The 22,511-nt window shown below is 38.9% G+C and overlaps 2 protein-coding genes across 5 annotated transcripts in view; one reads left to right on the top strand and one right to left on the bottom strand.

Moving 5' to 3' along the window:
• Positions 1-16,572, bottom strand: part of Helq (helicase, POLQ like) — a 39,824-nt gene extending 23,252 nt beyond the window's left edge. For 2 of the 4 annotated variants that reach the window (XM_048363837.1, XM_048363838.1), the window contains exons 1-8: positions 16,152-16,572; positions 14,433-15,132; positions 9,587-9,765; positions 8,626-8,826; positions 8,058-8,130; positions 7,249-7,346; positions 3,917-4,015; positions 717-862 (exon numbers count right to left, since the gene is read on the bottom strand). In XM_048363837.1, coding sequence (XP_048219794.1) covers positions 717-862; positions 3,917-4,015; positions 7,249-7,346; positions 8,058-8,130; positions 8,626-8,826; positions 9,587-9,765; positions 14,433-15,132; positions 16,152-16,358 — 1,703 coding nt within the window. In that variant the 5' untranslated portion in view covers positions 16,359-16,572. Of the gene's footprint in view, positions 1-716; positions 863-3,916; positions 4,016-7,235; positions 7,347-8,057; positions 8,131-8,625; positions 8,827-9,586; positions 9,766-13,523; positions 14,410-14,432; positions 15,133-16,151 lie in introns of those variants that run through there. The other 2 variants (XM_048363839.1, XM_048363840.1) reach the window with 2 other exon arrangements.
• Positions 16,573-16,640: 68 nt separating this feature from the next.
• On the top strand, positions 16,641-21,522 carry Mrps18c (mitochondrial ribosomal protein S18C). The gene is made up of 6 exons (XM_048363846.1): positions 16,641-16,830; positions 17,424-17,479; positions 18,323-18,406; positions 19,343-19,400; positions 21,265-21,324; positions 21,409-21,522. Exons 1-6 carry the CDS (start codon positions 16,731-16,733, stop codon positions 21,483-21,485), a joined length of 435 nt encoding a protein of 144 aa, XP_048219803.1. The 5' UTR covers positions 16,641-16,730; the 3' UTR covers positions 21,486-21,522.
• Positions 21,523-22,511: the final 989 nt, after the last annotated feature.

The raw sequence follows: 22,511 nt of genomic DNA, 5'->3' as shown, positions 1-22,511 counted from the left end.
GACTTTATATTTAGCCTTATGAGGAGGACAGAGCTAACGTCTAAACATCATAAATGAGGGAAACACTGGAAGAGCATGAGGAAAGGAGTGACATTGTTCAAAAAGAAGTGTATTCTTTACCTGACTTGTACAACTGTAACCCCTCTCGCCATCACCTTTATAATAATATTAAATTAAAAATAACTTTTAAATCATAAACTTCTAAACCAATATATTTAATTACTTTGGAAATCAAAGTCAAAGGTCCAAACAACTTAAATAAGAAGTTGACCAGGAAAATGAAGACAAAAATATTTAATTAAAGAGAAAGTTAAGCTGAAGTTATGATTCGTCTCTACAGTGATTAATCCTTTGACTTGCTAAGTCAGTAGATCTAGATCTTGGCTGTTTCCTGGTTCCCACTCTCATAGGTTCTCATTTGTCTAAGATGTAACCTGGACATGATGATTTTTCAAATCTCTGGTGATTAATTAGTCAGCCAAACTTTCAAATCATGGATATAAAGTTTCTGAAGATTCTATCAGTTAGCATTCTAAATGCAACTTAAGGAGTTCTGTTGCACAGATGATTTTTTTCCTTCAGGGTCAGTTCCTTTAAAATCTAGACTAACACAATGTTCTCTACGGAGTAATGAGTGCTCTTTCAATAAACAGAATACACAATCTGTAATCTATGCTAGAAATAAAATAGGATATATATATAAAAGGTTAACATACTTGCTTAAAAATTTGCATAACATTTCTGCTACATTTTCACAATTCTTCTTTGTGGGACAAAAAACTAAGCAGGAATAATTGGGAATAACTTCTGACACCAATGCTACCAAGTGATCAGGATCCATCTTTTTGAGGGTATCCGAATACTGCAAACAAAAACATGTAAGTTCCAGCTAGTTAGTATCCTTGAGATCATCAACTTATTATATCTATTTGATTTGAAAAATAAGTTGCAAACCAATCAGACACTGGTGGCTCATGAGATCTGAGGACTGAAGTTTAAAGCCAGGCTGTGCAGAAATCTGAGAGGCTCTTATCTCTAACCAGAAAAAAGGCAGAACTGGAGGATGGCTCAAGTGGTACAGTACCAGCACAAGCTAAAAAGCCAAGTGAGAGCTCAAACCCCGAGTTCAAGTCCCAGTACTGGTGTGAGCCCAGTACCCTGCCTCTTACACACAGACAATCACAAACACTCATGCATGTACGCACCATCCCAATCTCTGAACTTTCTTTGTTAATCTGAATATTAAAAAAAAATGAAATCTGGCTGAGTGTAACTCATGCCTATAATATTAAATACTCAGGAGGCTGGGATCTAAGGATCATGTTTCAAAGCTAGCCCTGGTAGGAAAGTCTGTGAGACTCTTATCTCCAACACGCCACCAGAAAACCAAAAGTGGCACTGTGGCTCTAAGTGGCAGAGCACTAGACTTGAGCAAAAGAGGTGAGGGACAATGCTCAGGCCCGGAGTTCAAGCCCCACAACTGACAAAAAACAACAACAAAAAAGAAGCCTATATTAAACATCAAAATTAAATTGTGCTTTCTGCGTTGGCTATTAGGGATCTCTTAGATGTATTTAAACAATAGGAATTAAGTAGTAAATTAAGGAAGTGAAAAACAGTTACTGTTATTAGTCACTCTACTACATACCATCTTCAACAAAGCATATCAAAAAAGTTCACAGAGGGGCTGGGGATATAGCCTAGTGGCAAGAGTGCCTGCCTCGGATACACGAGGCCCTAGGTTCGATTCCCCAGCACCACATATACAGAAAACGGCCAGAAGCGGCGCTGTGGCTCAAGTGGCAGAGTGCTAGCCTTGAGCGGGAAGAAGCCAGGGTGCTCAGGCCCTGAGTCCAAGGCCCAGGACTGGCCAAAAAAAAAAAAAAAAAAAAAAAAAAAAAGTTCACAGAGAAAAGCAAATATGGGTCCTACCAACAGTCTTAATAAGGAGTGTATAAAGACATACCCTTTACTATTACAAATATCTTTTAAAGGGGCTGGGAATATGGCCTAGTGATAAAGTGCTCGCCTCGTATACATGAAGCCCTGGGTTCAATTCCTCAGCACCACATATATAGAAAAAAGCCAGAAGTGGCGCTGTGGCTCAAGAGGTAGAGTGCTAGCCTTGAGCAAAAAGAAGCCAGGGACAGTGCTCAGGCCCTGAGTCCACGCCTCAGGCCCTGAGTCCACGCCCCAGGACTGGCAACAAAAACAAAACAAAACAAATACCTTTTAAAAACAGATTCACCATATTACAGAATTTACTTTCAGAAAAAAAAATTGACATCAAATTATGGTAACTTTTATAACATTATACAGGTATGAAAAAAATCAAAGAAAAATTTAAAAAGGTAAAGTTATTTAAAATTGCCTTTAGTATCTTTTATTTCACTGAAAATGAATTGAGATATAGACTTAGCATTGGACATAGTGGCTCAGGTCTATTATCCTGGGGTTGAAAGTATAGCTCAGTTGGTAGACCACCAGCCAATAAGTGAAAGCGTGAGGTACTGAATTTGAGTCCAGACTTAGACACTGAAAAAAAAGTCTATTATTCTAGTTACTTTAAATGTAGAGATTGGGGGGGGGGGGCTGGGAATATGGCCTAGTGGCAAGAGAGCTTGCCTCCTATACAAGAAGCCCTGGGTTCGATTCCCCAGCACCACATATGTAGAAAACGGCCAGAAGTGGCGCTGTGGCTCAAGTGGCAGAGTGCTAGCCTTGAGCAAAAGGAAGCCAGGGACAGTGCTCAGGCCCTGAGTTCATGGCCCAGGACTGGCCAAAAAAAAAAAAAATAATAAAAATAAATGTAGAGATTGGGGATCTGGGTTCAAGGCCAGTCCAGGCATAGACGTTCATGAGCCTCCATTTCAAGCAATGAGTTAGTGCAATAGCACATGCCTGTTACCCCATATAGGAAGCACGATAGCTAGGAATATAGGGCATTCCTGTCATCTAGCTGACAAAGGGAAACACAAATTGAAGAATTATGGCTGAGTTTGGCTCAAGCATAAATCAAGACTGTGTCCAGAAAATAATTAACCAAAAAGGCGTAGTGGTATGCTTCATATGGTAAGAGAACCGGCTTTGCAAGCGCCACCCTGTGCTCAAACCCCATGACTCATCCACCAGTCCCTTTCTCCCCTCTACTTTCTTCATGTAAATGGTATAATGTTAACACTGTAGACATCCACTCCAAGTATGTGGATTATACATTTTTCTTGTTGTTGCTAAATAATAATCATAGTAGAGGTTTTTAGAGCACCAAGGCGAAAAAATAAGTAGCAGTTTTGTTAGTGAGATATTTACTAAAACCATAGAAGCTCACTAATGGGTTGTATGAATTGGCAGTATGAGTTGGTGGTACCTTTCAAACTTTGAAATGAGACTGGACACAGCTACTAACAGTCATGTGGTATTTGCAAATAGAAACTACAGAAAGCCCAAATGCACAGAGATCTGACATCAAAGAAAGAAATATGCTGTGTTCCGACATTAAAATTGGAGATGAAGGATGGGGTTGTAGCTCACTGGTAGAGTGCCTGCTCTGTATGAACAAAGCTCTGGGCTCAATCCCTAGCACTGCAAACAAAGCAGAACAGAAAGTTTGTAGTTTGTATTATATTGACCAACATATGGTAAGCATCAGCCACATTTTTTTTTTTTTTTTTTTTTTTGCCAGTCCTGGAACTTGTACTCAGGGCCTGGGCACTGTCCCTGGCTTCTTTTCAAAGCTAGCACTCTACCTTTTGAGCCACAGTGCTACCTCTGGCCTTTTCTGTTTATGTGGTGCTGAGGAATTGAACCCAGGGCTTTGTGCACACGAGGCAAGCACTCTTCCGCTAAGCCACATTCCCTGCCCAAGCATCAGCCATTTTCTCAAAGGTTAATACTATCTCCAGTCCCACTAACATACCTTAAAATTAAGAAGCCGTGAAAAAGTCATACCATTCTCAGCTTTGTTGTCAACCTCATATATTGTATCATTTATTTTCAGATATTCTTTTAATTCAACCTTGAAATAAAAGGAAATAATCAACACAAAGAAATTCTACTTTGCAAGACCTGAAAGTTGGTAAAATATATTTTAACAAAGGAAAAAGCTATACAAAGATTTTAGACTGGGGCTGGGAATATGGCCTAGTGGCAAGAGTGCTTGCCTCATATACATGAAGCCCGGGTTAAATTCCCCAGCACCACATGTATAGAAAATGGCCAGAAATGGTGATGTGGCTCAAGTGGTAGAGTGCTAGCCTTAAGCAAAAAGAAGCCAGGGACAGTGCTCAGGCCCTGAGTCCAAGGCCCAGGACCGGCCAAAAAAGAAAAAAAGACTTTAGACTAAGAAATCTAAAACAATGCTTCAAATTAGATTTATCGTTCATTTCCCTCATTTTGCTTCTAAATAAAAATAAGCATTAATATCTTTGAAAAAAACTGACCTGAAATAGGCACATTATCTGAAAGGAAATAAGAAGTGTGAGTTGTAGTGTTCACATTAATCTTCTGTTATTTTTCAAGATCTAAAATTATCTGTGCTACTTATCAGTTTCTTATTTTAAGTACCATCATGCTATTATTGTCAATTTAAGTCTTTATGAACAAAAACAGATAATTTCATTTTAAAAGTTTGTCTACTGGGGGGAGGGAGGTAGGGAGAAAGGGAAAGTGGGAGAAATGAGGGAGAGGATAACACTATTCAACAAGAAATGTACCCATTACCCTACTTATGTAACTGTAACCTCTCTGTACATCAGCTTTACAATAAAATAAAATTACACTTAAAAAATAAAAAAAATAGTAAAAAGAAAAGTTTATTAGCTAGGTCAGGTAGCACTCAGGAGGCTGAAGCAGAATTATAATTTGAGGTTAGCCATGCTACACAAGTCTGAAACCCTATTTCAAAAGAAATTTTTAAGTGTCTAATGTGAAACATATGGTTAGAAAATGTTTCTTAGTACTTCTTAATTTTCTTCATGTTATTGAAAAAAATGTAAAGCTACCCAACTTCAAAATACAATTTGCTAATTCTTAAATATTATTTTCTGGAGCTCTACTTAGAACATCCTCACTAGTATTCTCGCATGCATTCATTACAAGCTACTTTGAATAACTAAATTTTGTTTCCTTGCTTCAAGCATTTGGAGAATTATGTTATTGAGGAGTTTAAATTTAAATCTATGTTAAGCCTTAACTTATGAAAAAGGTATTATCACTATCAAAGTGCAGATATTTGAAAATTTTTACATTTAATTTATTGTCAAGGTAATATATAGAGGGGTTGCAGTTATATGTGTAATGTGTACATTTCCTGTCGAACACTGTTATTCCCTCCCTTGTTTTTCTCTCACTTTCCCTCTCCCACAGGCATCCCCCCAAGTTGTAAAGTTAATTTCCAAAATGAACTTTATACTGTCTTGTGAGTATTGCTGCTGCACTGGTTTGCCCTTCATCCTATGTCTCACCATTATGTTAGTCCCTCCCATTCCCCAATTCAGATAAACATATATATGAGACACAAGGTACCAAAATCAAATACAGTGACAACAGGGGAAAAACCAAAGGAAAAAAAAATAAAAGAAAAAAGAAATAACTTCACACAGTACATTAAAAACCAAATCAAAGAAAAACCTCGTTTCCTTGTCTTGGAATTCATTTCGTTTAGCATCATCTTCTATGGTCATATGTACATAGTTATTGGGCGACTGTGATCCTCTTCTAGAACTATCTTACACATACACTTATTATTACAAATGAGGGAAATCATGGAGTATATGTTTCTTTGGATCTGGCTTTCTTCACTTAATATGATTTTTTTCCAAGTCTTATTTGAAAACATTTTAAAGGTAAACTTTTGTTTGGGTTAGTTTGCTGCAGATAAAGTCTTGTTTTACAATCTAAGCTTATCTCAAACTCACAATCCTACCTTTCCCTCTTGAGTGATGGGATTATAAACCTGCAACTGCAGAGATTTTCGTTTTTTTCATCAGCCAATTATGTCTCACTAAATTTGAGCCAAATGAAAATATACCTTACAAATAACAGAAAAAAAAGTCTAGAATAATTCATTCAACAAATGTTCACTGAGGGTCCACAAGCCAATCATTGTTTCAAGTGCTGTAGATACATTAATAAGCCAATATCCTGGTCCCCACAGAACTTACATTCTCTACACACAAACTTAATTGTTAGAATGTAGTTATGGAGCCGGGTGACAGTAGCTCATGCCTGTAACACTAGCTACTCAGGAGGCTGAGATCTGAAGATCACATTTCAAAGCCAGCCTTGGCAAGAAAGTCCGTGAGACTCTTATCTCCAATTAACCACTAGGAAACTGGAAGTGGTGCTGTGGCTCAAGTGGTAGAGTGCTAGTCTTGAGCTGAAAAACTCAGGGACAGCGCCCAGGCCAAGAGTTCAAGCCACATGACCACGGGGGGGGGGGGGGGAAGAAGATAGTTATATGTAGTTATGGTAAGTGAAATTATACCTCTTACTATAGAACTTTTTGGGTAGTACTGGGGTGTGAACTCGGATCCTCATGCTTGTTAGGGCATGCCTCCAGCCCTATTTTTCACTAGTTATTTTTGAGATAGTATTTTGCTTCCCATCTAGGTACATGATCTGCCTGCTTCTGGCTTTCTTTCACTGCTGGGATGTGAAGTGTGGACCACGGCAATCAGATTCCCTCCATGGAGATCTTCTGTTTAGAGCTTCTGTCTAGGCTAGCCTGGAACACCCATCCTCTCAATTTCGGCCTCCTACGTAGCTTGAGATGATATGCCGAGCCATGCTCAACCCTGCTATAGATTGAGGGTTTTCATGAACTTTTCTACAAGAGTTGGTTTCAAACCACAAACTTCCCATTCTCAGGCTCTCAAGGAACTGGATTATAGGCATTAGTCATGGGTGCCCAGCTTATTCTATAGAATTTTTTTATGTATGTGCCAGTCCTAGGGCTTGAACTTAGGGCCTGAGCACTGTCTCTGAGCTTTTTGCCCAAGGCTAGAACTCTACCACTTGAGCTACAGCTCCACTTCTGGCTTCTTTTTGTGACTAGAGACAAGAGTCTCATGAGCTCTCCTTTTCAGGCTGGCTTTGAACCTCAAAGATCTCAACCTCCTGAGAAGTAGGATTACAGGTATGAACCACTAGCACAAGGCTTCTATAAATGTTTAAATGTATTACGTTTACTACTTTTATTTCTAAGATAATACATAGCAAATCAATACAATGCAAACCTTAGGTACATACTGGTCTAAAGTGACTGCTGAAATATTCTGCTTGAAGGAACTTCTGTAAATCTTCAACATTGTTTAATGTTGCACTCATACCAATAATCTGAGTTGTTTCTAAAAAAAAACAACAACTCAAAGAATTAGGAAAAGTGTTTCATTTACATCAAAAGTAATTTTAGCAACATTTTATGTTCTAAATTCTTCTCAAATGATATGGGAAAAAGGTAAGCAGGGAGAAGTAAAAACAACTACAGATATAGAGATGATATTTAGAATGTTTCATGCACATTTAAAGAAAAGTGGGACTGCCGAGTAGTTCCTTCAAGTGACTACTTAAATATACTATTTCATTAAGATGGTGGTGATGGTGACAATGGAAGCAGTGGCTGGGCACTGCAGAATACTTCACATGCTTTCACTCAGGTAATCCTCACAAGGATCTCATCAGGTTAAATAATGGGACTAAGCAAACACAGCTAGTGAGTAGAAGGAAATAATAGAAAGCTCCTTCAAATGTTAATTTAACTTATCCTCAGAGTTCTACTCATTTATCAATTCTTCCAACAAAAAATGATGTGCTTACTTTAGAAACTAAAGCAAAACAGGGTGTAAGATATCACAAGAAATCTACACACTGCCCTACTATGTAACTGTACCCTTTTTGCACAACACCTTGTCAAAAAATTTGTGTTCAATTAATAAATAAATTAAATTAAAAAAAGAAACTAAAGCAAGAACTATAAGTATCTTGCTCTAGGTCACATAATACATTGAAAGGAGTCTTCTATAGTTACATCTCTTAATTATGAATCAGCAAATACTTACTGCTAGTATAGAGGATTTTTGCTAGGGTCATTTCCAGAATGGCACCACGACTCCCTTCACCAATCATGTGCAACTTTGAGATTAAAATAAAACAAAGAAAACAAATCAGAGAGAAAAAGAAAAGAGAGAACTCCCCTCCCCAAAATAAGGCATTAGTAAATCTTCATAAAATGTTCATATAAAAAATTGTAAGAAATGAATATTTAATACTTGCTTTATAATTCCTTAACATTTTAGATATAATGACTACAGTAAATACACGTTACAATACCAGATGGTATTTTAAGTTAATTAGTCTGGTTGGCAACACACTGACACATCTGCAATTCCAAAAAATTATCCATAAAAATATATAGTTCCACTTCAAGAAACACCTGACACTGGAAATATCAATAATTTGCAGACTGGAGCTTTCCAAAAGTGAAATGTTTATACTTGTATTATCCTCTGTATATTAAAATGAATTCCTTCTTGATGAGGTATTAAGCAAGTCCACAAAATAATCACAACAAAAATGTAACGCACTAGTATAAAGAAAATAGTGATAAAAGTCAAAGTGGTAACTGACCTCATCTACAACAATGAGGCCCAAATTACCAATCCTTCCAGTTTCAATCAAGGAGTTCACCAGGCTATGACCTTTCTCAATAGTCGCAATATATAGGGATTTCTTTTCTCTTCTTTTGGTTGGGGGAAATCTTCCTTTGCTTCCAGCATATTCTTCAACAAAGAAACCAAGTTCTATACCAAAACTTGACAAACCAGAAATCTAGAATATTAAAATAAACAAAATAAAAAATACAAATAAATAAGAACAATTATTAAGTGCTTAGAATGATTTAAGAAAGTAGTTAGTTGGGTGCTAGTGGCTCATACCTATAACCCTAGCTACTCAGGAGGCTCAGATCTGAGAATGGCTGTCTGAAGCCAGCCCATGCAGGAAAGGCCATGAGATTCTTTTCTCTAATTAACTACCAGCAAAACAGAAAGAGGTGCTGTGACTCAAAGTGGTAGAGGCAAAAAAGCTCAGGGTCAGCATCCAGACCCTCAGTTCAAGCCCCATGGCCAACAACAAAAAAAAATGTAGCCAAAGCAGTATCTAATATCAATCAACGAAAACAGTTATGAGATTAAACATTTTTATCTAAGAAATACAGTAAAAACAAGGTGCTCATAAAATAAATGCAAACTTTTAACCCATCGAATAAATGTGAAAATAAATTCTGTCTTCTATGATGTTAGAAAAGTATCAGAATTAACTCATTCATTTGACAAAACATTTGGTTAGTTTTGCTTTAAAATTCAAAGTAAACATGAATAGTATATTTAAGACAGAGTTCAAGCTACCAATTTAGAGAAAAATACAAGGAGCATTTGATGATATATTAGGTAAGTACTTGATGCTTTAGTACATACTAAAAAAAATTCATCATGAAGAGATACATCTGTATAGTTAGTACATTTAAGCTTTTTAGATCGTAATGTCACAATAATATTAGTAAAAAAATTATATTAGAAAAAAAACATACCTTTTCTTGGACAATTGCCACATATGGAAGGATCATTAAGACATCTTTTTGACGACAAAGTAGTTCTTGTAGCATTAAAATCTCAGCTACAAGAGTTTTTCCACCACTAGTTGGCAAAGAATATATTAAATTTTTTCTTTCTTGCACAGAACTCAGTGTTAAGCAAGTATGTTGCCATTCTGTGGAATTAAAAAACAAAACATTATTTTCGGGGCTGGGGATATGGCCTAGTGGCAAGAGTGCTTGCCTCGTATACAGGAGGCCCTGGGTTCAATTCCCTAGCACCACATATACAGAAAATGGCCAGAAGTGGCGCTGCGGCTCAAGTGGCAGAATGCTAGCCTTGAGCAAAAAGAAGCCAGGGACAGTGCTCAGGCCCTGAGTTCAAGGCCCAGGACTGGCCAAAAAAACAAAACAAAACAAAAAAACATTATTTTTTCTCTTCATATTCTTGTATGTATATGGAGTGGTGTGTGTGTGTGTGTGTGTGTGTGTGTTTGTGCGTGCATGCACATGTGTGTACCAGTCCTTGGGCTTAAATTCAGGGCCTGGGTGCTGACCCTGAGCATTCTTTTGCTCCAGGTTAGTGCTCTATCACTTGAGTCACAACTCCACTTCCAGCTTTCTGGTGGTTACTTGGAGATAATAGTCTCTTAGATCCTGTTCCTGCTGGCTTCAAACTGTGATCCTCAGATCTCATCTTCCTGAGAAACTACGATTACAGATATGAGTCACTAGCACTCAGCCATCTTCATATTTTTAATCTCAAGTGTTTTTCCAGAAGCACCGACATTAAATCCCTCCCTGAGAAGCAATCTGTTTTTCCAGAAGCACAGACATTAAATCTCTCCCGGTGAAGCAATCTTCTCCTAAAGGTAAATATCATTAAAATCAATATTAAATGCCCAAATTAAAAATATGCAATATCCAGAGCCAGTGAGAGTATAGTAGAGGCCTTATCCATGGGGTGAACAGCTAGCCCCCTTAAAACTCAGCTTAAAACTTAGTCAGGGACAGAGTTGACTGCAGCCTGAGTGACAAGCGACCATCACCCAAGAGATGTGCGGATCAAATCAACATGTGAATATTCTAGGATCTTCCTCTTAAATTCTGCAAAGCTGACCTTCCTTCTTCACCCAAAGCTATCTTACAAAGGAAGAGAAGGTAGAAGAAATGAAAGTCCACAAAGTTTTGCATAAGCTAATACTAACTTCAGTTAGCTCTCTTGTAAACCTAAACTTTGAATGGTTGAATACCATTTTAAACTAAGAGTAAAGCATGAAAGAAGAGGAGTACTAACTGGTACACGTAGGGTTACCACCACTTAGCAAGGTAGTATTGATGAAAATACTATAACATTACTATAGAATTACTATAACATTCTATAGAATAATTCCCAATGGAGAGTGACAATCTCCAAAATATGCACCAGTATTTTATCATAAGAAAGATAAGCAAAGGAAGTCATTTCATGATAGGAAAATAAAATGGTCATTGGAATAGAGGATCAATTGTAATTTAATTGGTAAAATAAACAGATGAATTGCCTAAATAAAGGCCTCCTTTGTAAAATCTACAGCTGAGTAGTGAGGAGAGGCAAGCATTCCTCCTTATGGTCTGTAAGAATATAAACTGCTATAGTCTTTCTCAATAATGACCTGGAAGCTTCAAAAATAAAATCACACTTACCTTTAATCTGGAAGTGTTACTTCTAGGGCTCTATATAAATACAAAAGAGCAAGAGGATACAGCATTGCTTGAGGATAACAAAGGGGCTATGGAGTGGTAGAGGGGATGACTTATTGCACAATCACATGGGAATCTAAATATAAGCAATCTATGTACATTCATAAGCAGTAAAAACAGATCATAAATGTGATGAATTATGTGAAGCCAATTACGCACAAGTATTTTAAAATAATTATGCATCAAAATGTTGGGCTTGAACATTTAAAAAAATAAAAATGAGGGGCTGGGAATAAGGCCTAGTGTAAAGTGCTCACCTCGTACACTTGAAGCCCTGGGTTCGATTCCTCAGCACCACATATGTAGAAAAATCCGGAAGTGGCGCTGTGGCTCAAGTGGTAGAGTGCTAGCCTTGAGCAAAAAGAAGCCAGGGACCATGCTCAGGCCCTGAGTTCAAGCCCCAGGACTGGCAAAAAAAAAAAAAAAATGACTGAATGACATTTATGAATAACCTCATTGTGTTTTTTTTTAACACAATTCTCAGGTATCTATATAACTATATAAAACTATCTTTAAAATACTTGACTAGAGGAACAGCTGAGTAGAGTATGTTTAACATACATAAGGCCTTGGGTTGAATCTCAGCACTAAAATTAAACACTGAGATGCTTAAATTAATATTCAAAATTCATTATTTTAAAATACCTCAGATTGATATCATCCATTAGCTATCAAACTGCAGATGTTCATGCCCAAACTCATATTCACTTTATCCAACTCAGATATTTTAAGCCTAAACCAAAGTGACTAATATTTAGGAATATAATTTCTTCATGTATTACAGATTCTAACCATGAGACTATTTAGGATGCGGTGAAGAGGAGAGGAAAGAGGAGGGTAATTTTGAAGTACATTGTTACTATGAATGAAAACAGCATAAAAGAATCTCAATGAACGCTAAGGTTCAAGGGGGGAGGTCGGGCTGGGGGAAAGAGAAAGCAATAGAGAATATTCTGATCAAAACATTATTAGGTGTTATGCACACCTAATTCCATGGTGAGACCACTTGCTGCAGTTAATACACATTAAAAAAGAAGAACACAGCAAAATAAGACAGGTTCTGTTGGGAGATGTGTTCAGCATCTGAGCTAACAAGGGAGTGAATGAGGATGACTATACCCAAAGGAGTTTGTTTACATGTATAAAAAATAGAAAAATGAAATCCATTGATAATGTTTTAAGAAAGAAGAGGTAGAGTGCCACAAGGCGTGAGCTTGACTGGGACTGTATACGTGTAGGGAAATGTCACAATAAGCCTCCTTCCTACTTGTACAACTAATGTATGTTATTAAAAAAAAAAAAAGACACTGCTTTTGAATACTGAGTTAGCCCATGAACTTATGCTTTAAATTGGCCATGTTATTAAGCCAGATTTATATAAAATGAGAATTTTCAAAGTGTTATAAGCCGGGCATCGGTGGCTCAAGGTCTCCTAGCTACTCAGGAGGCTGGATCTGAGGATCCCAGTTTGAAGCAAGCAGGAGCAGGAAGTTCATAAGACTCTTCAATTACCAGGAAGCTAGAAGTACAGCTGGGGCTCAAGGGGTAGAGCCCTAGCCTAGAGCCAAAAAGCTTAGAGATGGCTCCCAGGTCCCGATTCCAAGCCCAGGTATGCACATGCACACACATACAAAATGTTCTTTACTGAAATTCTTACCTAGAACCAATGTAATTATTGGCACAATTTAATTTGACATTTCAAAGTATAATTTGCAAAACAATTATTGGCTCTTTTTTTTTTTTTTGCCAGCCCTGGGCCTTGGACTCAGGGCCTGAGCACTGTCCCTGGCTTCTTTTTGCTTAAGGCTAGCACTCTATCACTTGAGCCACAGCACCACTTCCAGCTTTTTCTGCGTATGTGGTGCTGAGGAATCGAACCCAGGGCTTCATTGATACGAGGCGAGCATTTTACCACTAGGCCATATTCCCAGCCCCTATTGGCTCTTTTTGATAACGCATTACTGTTTAGGCAACAGGGCCAGAATTCCTAAGGAGGCTAACAGCTTTAACATCTGAAAACCTACCATAGGTCCAAAGCATAGTACTAGTTACAAAAGATAAGGAAGGGTTAGCATATTGTTCTCAGGGAATTTACTTTGGCAAGAAATGAAAGTTTGACAAAGATCAAAGTGCGAGGAGAAAGCTAAAGATAAGAAAATTACTATTTACTTGAAGTGCAATAGACTGTTACCTCTTATACCATGAACCTCTCCTTGTAGTCTGGTATTAAACTTTGATTGCTTCCTGAAGTCCTACTTCTCCAACCTGTCTTCTCCCTTAGTTGAGCCCATATTTTCATATAGTTCATAAGATCTTAACAGGAGTTCCAGAAATACTCATGAAGCAATTGGCTGATGAGCTGATCTCCCAGTAGAACAGCAACTGTCCCTTCTTTAAAGTGACAATGAAATATATGCAAGGATCTGAAAAACACTATATATCTTTGCATTTAAATAGCAACTACAGCTGGCTTTAGAAATGGTAAAGCTTAATTAATGGTATTGTTGACTTCTTTTCCTCAAGACATCCCAGCATTCAATGGAGTAAAACTAAATTTGGGCTGAGAAGACAAGAGCCAACCAATGAAAACTGTGAAACTGCTACTCAGAGGAAAATGAACACAAGTAGATGTATCAAGAGTTGTAATAAAGGTGTGGTCATAGCAGCAGATAAAGTACTGATAAGTCAGGAAAGGTTATTACTAAAGTAACCTCGGATTTTCACACCCTAGTCATTATATCTTTGTTTTTTCCTAGCCATAATATCATAATTGGGAGCACAGAACTCAGCATTGGTGTGTGCTGAAGAATTACTTAAGAAAATGGAAAGCAAGGATAACCTGGTTTGAGAATGACTGTGTAGGAAAGAGGTTCCATAGTGGCAGAACAGAAAATGGAAGGTTGAGAGACAATTGCCTTTGATTTTTCAAGATGACAAATATGAATGGAAACACCTGCTTCTGTTGATGGAAGATTTTTTTTTTTGTTTGGTAATACTGGGGTTTAAAGTTGGGGCCTTGTGCTTGCTAGGCAGTTGGTCTGCCACTTGAGTCACACCTCCAACCCCCAAATTCTGTTTTCATTTCAACAAAAAGCATTACCATATAATTTCTCAATTCCTCTGAACTGAACATAAAGGTCTCTCACTTTGCTGGGTAGTGAATAAAAAGGGCCAAGATCATATGATGATGATTCTATTGTTTTCATAGCAACATTAATTTCTTCAGATAGGAGAGTCTCTTTGAGCTGTTTACTCTTAGAAAACATTGCGGTTTGGACTGTGGCATTTCCAGTCATGGCGCTCTTTAGATGATCTTTAATACTTTTCCTCCTACTCATATCCGAGCTAGTTCTGACTTTTGAAGAGAATTCATCATTTTGCTGGGGTTGATCTGTGTGACCAGGGGGCAGTTCTTCACTCACGATATTGTTAGAGGATACGTTCCTATCCCTTACTATAGGAGATGGAGCATCCAATTCATTTGAAGAGTTCCACAAATTTTCAAAGAATAAAATTTGAGAAGAAGGCATATCATACAAAAGATCATTGGTAGGTTCAACAGGGACACCATGTTCATGCTGGGTTTTAGTTTTATATTTAGTAGAGTTACTCTCGGTTGGAATGCTGAGTTTATTTTTGATGCTTTCTGAATGAAGCTCTTCAGTGGCAAAGTCTGCAGCATGATTCCTGTGTTCAGGAAGCTGCATGTATTTCTGTTCCACATCATCCATTTGGGCTAAGAAGGAGTTTTCTGCAAAACTATCATAGTCACCAAACATGTCCTCTTCACTGTCGACTGGCTGTGGAGGAAATAAAAAAGACTTATGGACAATTCCAGCATAAGAACAAAATCTTCAGCCTAGTTCTGAATCAAATATACAATTATATGTGTCACTATGAGTATTTATAATTTTACAGATAAAGAACTTTTTTACAGATAAATAGAAACCTGAAGAGGTAAAGTGATCATGCCTAAACAATGTTCCTGTTGAAACAATGTTGAAGTGATAGTGATTCTAATTTTGCATTGTATATGGAGAGGGAGAAGAAATGTGTTTGCATGAGGGGTGATGGCAGGTTCTACTACTAAGTTACACTTCTGGCTCCTAGATTCTAATTGCTACATTTGTGCTAAGCCACTGGAATGTCATCTCACTAGATGCTTCTGATAACTGCAGCAATCTATTCTCAGACTTAAAGGGGACCGGCCTGTGGGACAAATTCATGGTTGTACCACTAGACACTACCAAAGAAAAATCGCTTCTGAATTCGGAATTGAGACGGTATGCACACTTGGCTTAGGGTGGCCAAATACTAAATAGAAGGGATGCAAATGGTGAGATAGCAATATAGTAAAGGGATAAGGGCAGTTCGAAATCAGAACTGTAGATCCTCAACTTGTCAGGCGTGACTGTGGTAAAAATCTAGATCATATAGGTAGTTTCACAGAATGACCAACACATACATAGTTCACTACACAGTAGGAGCAGCGGTGATTTGATTCTGGGCCTCTGTCTGAGTCAAGCCAAGAGGCTGTCCAGTACACAACTTCCATGCCTGGGGTCAAACTCGCATGACCATTTAAAGGAGGGAAAACAAGACATCTGCTATGTGTCAATCAGCGGCGGCAACAGAAACGAACGACAGCGATTATCTAACGGAAACTGCCGCAGGTCTGCAGCCCGAGCACCCAGCTCCCGTCTCCGCCAGCCCTCTGAGTGTCACGCGAAGTGCGAGGCCTGGATCTCTCCCCACCGCCCGCCCGCGCGCGGGAGTCAGGCCCGGGCGCCCCGGGGAGTGAGAGGGGCGGGCTTTGTACCTCCGCGCCTGGCACACCCAGGGGTTTCCGCCGGCGCCTCCCGGCTGTCCTCTCCTCCTCATCGTCCTCCTCCTCGTCCTCCTCGTCCTCCCCGTCGCACGGCCGGGACCGGGGCGCGGCGGGGGAGGCTCCGGGGCTCGGTACGCTAGTTCGGTTCCTCTTGCGGACAGACACCCGCCGCCGGATGCGGGGGACACCTTCATCCATGGCGGAGGCGAGAATCCGGCCCCAAACACATCCCCGGAGACCCGGCCGCCAGACTCAAGAGGAGGGGGCGCCTCCACACACCGCAGATAAAGACCCCCACTAAGCTCCCTGAACTCCCCAACCGGAAGCAGGGGTACAAGCGTTAACCCGGCCCGTTCCCTGTCCAGCTACAAGCGTTTTGTGACTTCCGGCGCGTTGAGGGTGGGCAGACAGCTGTCACGCATGCGCACTGAAGGCCTCGCATACCTTTTGCGGTGTCCCCCGGCGTCCGACCCCGGAACCTTGGAGTCCCGGGGCCCACTGGGGAAGAGACCGGAAGGGACTTGACGTGGCGCTTTGGGAAAAGGAAAGGAAGAGGAAGGGCGGAGGACCATGGCGGCTCTGCTACCTGTTTGCCCGGGTCTAGGGCGGACGAGTCTGACACGCTGGGTGCTGGCTGCTGCCTGCCCTCCCGATCGTGGAGCTCGCGCGGGTAAAGCCTCCCTGGGATCACGCCGCGTGGCTTTGCCTCTCACAGCCGGCGGAGGGCTTCTCGCTTGCGTTTCTGCAGGATACGTGGGGGCGAGACTAGTATTCTAGAGCTGAAGGGAAAGCAAACGAGTTGCCCTGTCAACTCATTTCAAGTCTGTATCTCTGTGTTTCTCTAATAGGTATTCTCTAGAGAGTCTTACTGACTTTACTCGTTTTGCCTTGGGGATGACATTGCCTTTCTACTGCTCCTCCGGTGTGAAACTGCATTGAAATCTCTAAGAGAAATGTTCCATGAGGAGAAATGGTCATAAAAGAGGTTTTATGGGTGGGAACACACGGTAAACCACCCATCGTGAATATAAAGACCGTACGGCATCTTATATATGTATATCTGTAGTTTTATTGTTATTATTAAGATGCTGTACACAAGGTTTACCATTTCATAAATCAGGTGATGAGTACAATTCTTTTTGACAGTGTCACTCCTTAATAGCACTTTTGTTTTGTGTCCCCTGATTCCATAAATTCAAAATCTTTATTGGCTGTTCAGCCAGTTAACAGACTTTGTTTACTTCTGTTTCTTTTTAATTGCAGTTCTATGGAGAAGAGGTTGTTCACAGTATAAACAGGAGGCCAGCAATAAGGACCTGGTAAGATTTTCTTTGTATTAGTAAGGAACTTGAAAACAGGAAGTGAACTTCTTATATTTCAGATATTTGGAACTAAACTACAGGGGAAAAAAGATATATTCACTTAAGTAAGCATTAAAATAAAGAGGAATCTAGCAGTAGTCTAGCCTCTTTCGTCTTCCTTATTCCTAGACTCACAGAAGAAGCATAATGTCTGACAACTTAGCATAGTAAGAAGTCCTCAGTTCAACTTTCTAGCCTTATCCTAAAAGAAGATGTGATGAAACACCTGATGGAGAAATAGGAGGGCTAAACTTTAGCAATTGTACTTACTTAGAAATGTCATGGTACCTTTGTGCTGTGTGTTTGTCTTGAAGTTAAAATAAATGAAAATAAATTTAAATGGTTTAGTCATCTACATTCTGAACAAAGTACCTGATCACTTTTTCAAAATCAGACTTGTATTTTTTTTCTCCCATAAACCCTTTCCTGCAAAGATTATCTTTATCCCAGAATCCTCCATAAATTAACTTCTCCTTAGCCAACTGACACAAAATAAAGTGCTTGGTCAAAATAGGCACACAGTAAGAAAGGTACAGTGTACCTTCAGTGGATGTTTACGATTTTTTTTTTTTTTACATTTTATTAGCATTAATCAGTTTTACAAGAGGATTTCATTTTCAGGTGCCCATGTATGTATATAGTGTACCATGATCAAACTCCTTAGTCATATCCCCATTCCTGCTTCCCTCTTTCCTAAACTATTTCAATAAGTTTCATTGTTTTATTTTCAAACAGGTACATAGTAACTTTTCTTACTTCAAAATTAAGTCTGTTTCATGACACTTTTCTTCTTTATCATAGCCCATTCCAATGGAAAATCCTTATAAGGAACCTCTTAAGAAATGTGTCTTATGTGGGAAACGTGTAGATTATAAGAATGTTCAGGTAAGATATGGTTTTGCTTTTGTATTAAATTTAAGTTTAGGATTTTGCTTCTTTGCTAGTCTTGCTTAAAGAGGATCATGTCATTTTCATAGCAGCTTTAGGGGCAACTGTTTGAGCAGCCTTATAATTTCAAATTAGGGTATAATTTTATATGTAAGTATCTTTATTCACCTTGGAGCCTGTTGGCTCATCTGCATGTACTATTATTTCAGCTCATTGTATCTGATGCTCCAAGGTTTGAGAAATGGCTCACCACAGCAGGGATTTCCAGTTGGAGGGCACAAGTGCTTTAGTTGTAAAAACTCCTATGTTTAGCTGATCTTTGTACCTCCATGTTCTGGTTCAGTATTGTCCTTCATCAGCTCCCAGCAAGTGAGAAGTTTCAAATTTGAGAGCAGTGAATGGTGCCGGTGTTAGGCATATTAACATAAAATAATAGCTGCTTCTGAGGGAGAAAGTCTAGGAAATTATAAAAGGCCAAGAACTGCCTGGCACCAAGATAGTACTAAAGTGTCAAAATCAATAATAAAGTGAAGACTTGAGTTCAAATCCTAATATCAGCACACAATTTTTTTTAAATAGCTAAGTTATATATAACAAATCACCCAATGTATCTATACCTCCCAAGACTTCACTGTAGTCTTATTTACCTTTGTGATGATGTGGCCACCTGTCATGACAGATGAAGCATTTTAGTAAGTTTTTAGAAACAGTGGTTTTAGATATTTGTGGAAATCAAGAAACTACCTTTAGCACTGAATAAGCTGATTGACCTGTTAATTGGTAGTATACTTTTTGATACAAAATAAGTCAGAAACTTATGTTTATAGGACTTACGGACTTGTGTAAGGTTTTAATTATTTTTAAATATATATACATGTATATATATATATATATTCACAGAATAACAATGTAATTTTCCTTCTCAAAAAACAGCTTTTGTCTCAGTTTATTTCTCCATTTACTGGATCAATTTATGGAAGGCATATAACAGGTATTTTTTTAATCATAGTAATTTCAATGTAAATAAGAATTGTATCTGTGTACTATCATTGCTATAAATCATTCTAGACTATATGCTACAGGAGCTGGATTTTGTACTTAGAGAAAGTTTCTTTTTAAACTCAGGGTTATCATTTTGTATGTTTTTTTAAAATATTTTTTAGGGCTGGGGATATGGCCTAGTGGCAAGAGCGCTTGCCTCGTATACATGAAGCCCTGGGTTTGATTCCCCAGCACCACATATACAGAAAATGACCAGAAGTGGCGCTGTGACTCAAGTGGCAGAGTGCTAGCCTTGAGCAAAAAGAAGCCAGGGACAGTGCTCAGGCCCTGAGTCCAAGGCCCAGGACTGGCAAAAAAACAAACAGAAATATTTTTTATTGTCAAACTTATGTACAGAGAGGTTACAGTTTCATACGTTAGGCACTGGATACATTTCTTGTACTGTTTGTTACCTCCTCCCTCATTCCTCCTCCCCCTTTCCCCCCATGAGTTGTTCAGTTGATTTACACTGAACAATTTACACCAAACACTTTTGCAAGTATTACTTTTATAGTCGTTTGTCTTTTTACCCTGTTTCTCTCGATTTTGGTATTCCCTTTCAGTTTCCTAGTTCTAATATCCGTATACATGGTTTCCAATGTACTCAGATAAGATACAGAGATAGTGCAGGTACAACCATGGGAAGGGGATACAAGAGGATCATCAATAATAGAAGCTACGGTTTTACATTGCATGTTGAAAGTAATTACAACAGTGATATAACAGTCGTTTCCATAACATGGAGTTCATTTCACTTAGCATCATCTTATGTGTTCATAAGCATATAGCTATTGGACTCTTGTGATCCTCTGGTGTGACTAGCCTAAACCTGTGCTAATTTTTGTATGTTTTTTAATGCTCAGACCTAACTGTAGATTGACAACATATAAAAATGTTTTTGTTTTTTTTTAAGACTGGATATGGTGGGGCTAGGAATATGGCCTAGTGGTAGAGTGTTTGCCTTGTATACATGAAGCCCTGGGTTCAATTCCTAAGCACTACACATATATAGAAAAAGCCAGAAGGGGCACTGTGGCTCAAGTGACAGAGCGCTAGCCTTGAGCAAAAAGATGCCAGGGACAGTGCTCAGGCCCTGAGTTCAAGCCTCAGGACTGGCAAAAAAAAAAAAAAAAGTTGAAGACTGGATATGGTGTCTCATGCCTGTAATCCTACCTACTATGGAGGCAGGTATTGGGAGGAATGTGGTTCAAGTCTAGTCCAGACAAAAAAAATTAAGATGAGACCATGTCTCGACTAATAGGCAGCATGGTGGTGTATGCCTGTGAACTCAGCTATAGAAGAGGCTGTAGTTAGAAACACAGTCAATGCCAGCCCCTAGCCAAACCTCAAGATCTTTTTGGAAAAATAACTAAAGCAAAAAAAGTACAAGGAACATGACTCAAATGGTAGATAGAGCACCTGTTTAGCAAGTGTAGGATCCTGAGTCTAAACCTCAGTGTTTCCAAACTATGTGGTGTTTGAGATGTATACACATTACAAATGGAGTGTACATATCACACATAGTCATCCTAGACTAAGACTTGGTGTCAGTGAACTGTGGCCCATGAATAGGCCATATCCAGCTTGTTGCTTATTACTTTTTTTTTCTAGTTTGCTTACATAGTGACACATGGTTTCTCTTGAGCTACAATAGCAAAATGGAGCAGTTGTGACTTGGTTATATGCCCCAAATATTTACTATTGTGATCTTCACAGAAAAGAAAATTACCAACCTTTAACCTTAGAAATAGTGACAAATTTTGAGTACTGGAATTTTCTTACAAATAATAAATCACTTTTTTCAAAATGTATAGGTCTTTGTGGGAAGAAACAGAAAGAAATAACAAAAGCAATTAAAAGAGCTCAAATCATGGGTAAGTGTACCTGAACAACTGGGTTGTACTGGTCAAAATTCTGCTCATTATTTTCTGTGAAGGACTTTAATGATCTCTTTTCAGGATTCATGCCAGTTACATACAAGGATCCTGCTTATCTCAAAGACCCCAAAGTTTGTAACATCAGATATCCGGAATAAATTGTGAAGTTATTGCTAATAAATTCTTTTCTAATAAGCAGTTGTATGTCAGTGTTGATTCAGACTAACTTTTGAGTAGAAAAGTATTTCAGGATTAGAAGTGGTGAAGCTTCTTCTCCATACCCATGAATGTTCTGTGAAAATTGCTCAAAATACTCATTGTGGGTTGGGAATGTGGCTTAGTGGTAGAGTGCTTGTCTAGTATGTGTGAAGCCCTGGATTCGATTCCTCAGTACCACATATACAGAAAAAGCCAGAAGTGGTGCTGTGGCTCAAGTGGTAGAGTGCTAGCCTTGAGCAAAAGAAAAGCTCAGGGACAGTGCCCAGGCTCAGAGTTCAAGCCCCAGGACTGACAAAAAACAACAACAAAAAAAACCCGCAAAAAAAAAAAAACCCAACTAAATCAAAATACTCCTTGTGGCCAGGCACTGGTGACTCACACCCATAATCCTACTCAGGAGGCTGAGATCTGACAGTTGCGGTTCAAAGCCAGCCTGGGCAGGAAAGTCCCTGAGACTCTTATCTCCAGTTAACCACCAGAAAACCAGAAGTGGCAATGTAGTTCAAAGTGGTAGTGCACTAGCCTTGAGCTCTTCTGAAGAGCTCAGGGACGGCGCCCAGACTGAGTTCAAGCCCCAAGACCGGCAAAAAAATGCTCTTTATCCATACTTTGAGCCACAGCTCCACTTAAGATTTTTCTGGTGGTTAATTGGAGATAAGAGTATCATGGAATTCTCTGCTGGGGCTGGCTTTGAATGACAATCCTCAGATCTCAGCCTCCTGAGTAGCTAGGACTACATCATGAGTCACCAGTACCTTGCTCATTGTCCATACTTTGGATCAAAATGGTACATGATCTGGCCTCAAGAGTTAATGTATACAGTTATATGCCATTGACACTAGGAAATATGGGAGGGAAAAATGGCTTGAAGTGGAATTGTAGGTATTCTTAAGTCTGTTCCTAAACTGATAGTGTTCTTCACACATAGGATGGTATGTCACCTATTGTGTCATCTTTTCTCCAGT

This window comes from Perognathus longimembris, chromosome 16 (genome assembly GCF_023159225.1).
Source record: "Perognathus longimembris pacificus isolate PPM17 chromosome 16, ASM2315922v1, whole genome shotgun sequence".
Lineage (NCBI taxonomy): Eukaryota > Metazoa > Chordata > Mammalia > Rodentia > Heteromyidae > Perognathus > Perognathus longimembris.
Note: the sequence above shows the minus strand (reverse complement) of the source record. Positions and strands in the feature narration are given on the sequence as shown.

Coding starts and splice junctions, on each gene's coding strand:
- Mrps18c (XM_048363846.1), top strand. CDS start 16,731: ATGGCGGCTCTGCTACCTGTTTGCCCGGGTCTAGGGCGGACGAGTCTG. Junction 17,480..18,322: donor AGGCCAGCAATAAGGACCTG/GTAAGATTTTCT, acceptor TCTTTATCATAG/CCCATTCCAATGGAAAATCC. Junction 18,407..19,342: donor TAGATTATAAGAATGTTCAG/GTAAGATATGGT, acceptor CTCAAAAAACAG/CTTTTGTCTCAGTTTATTTC.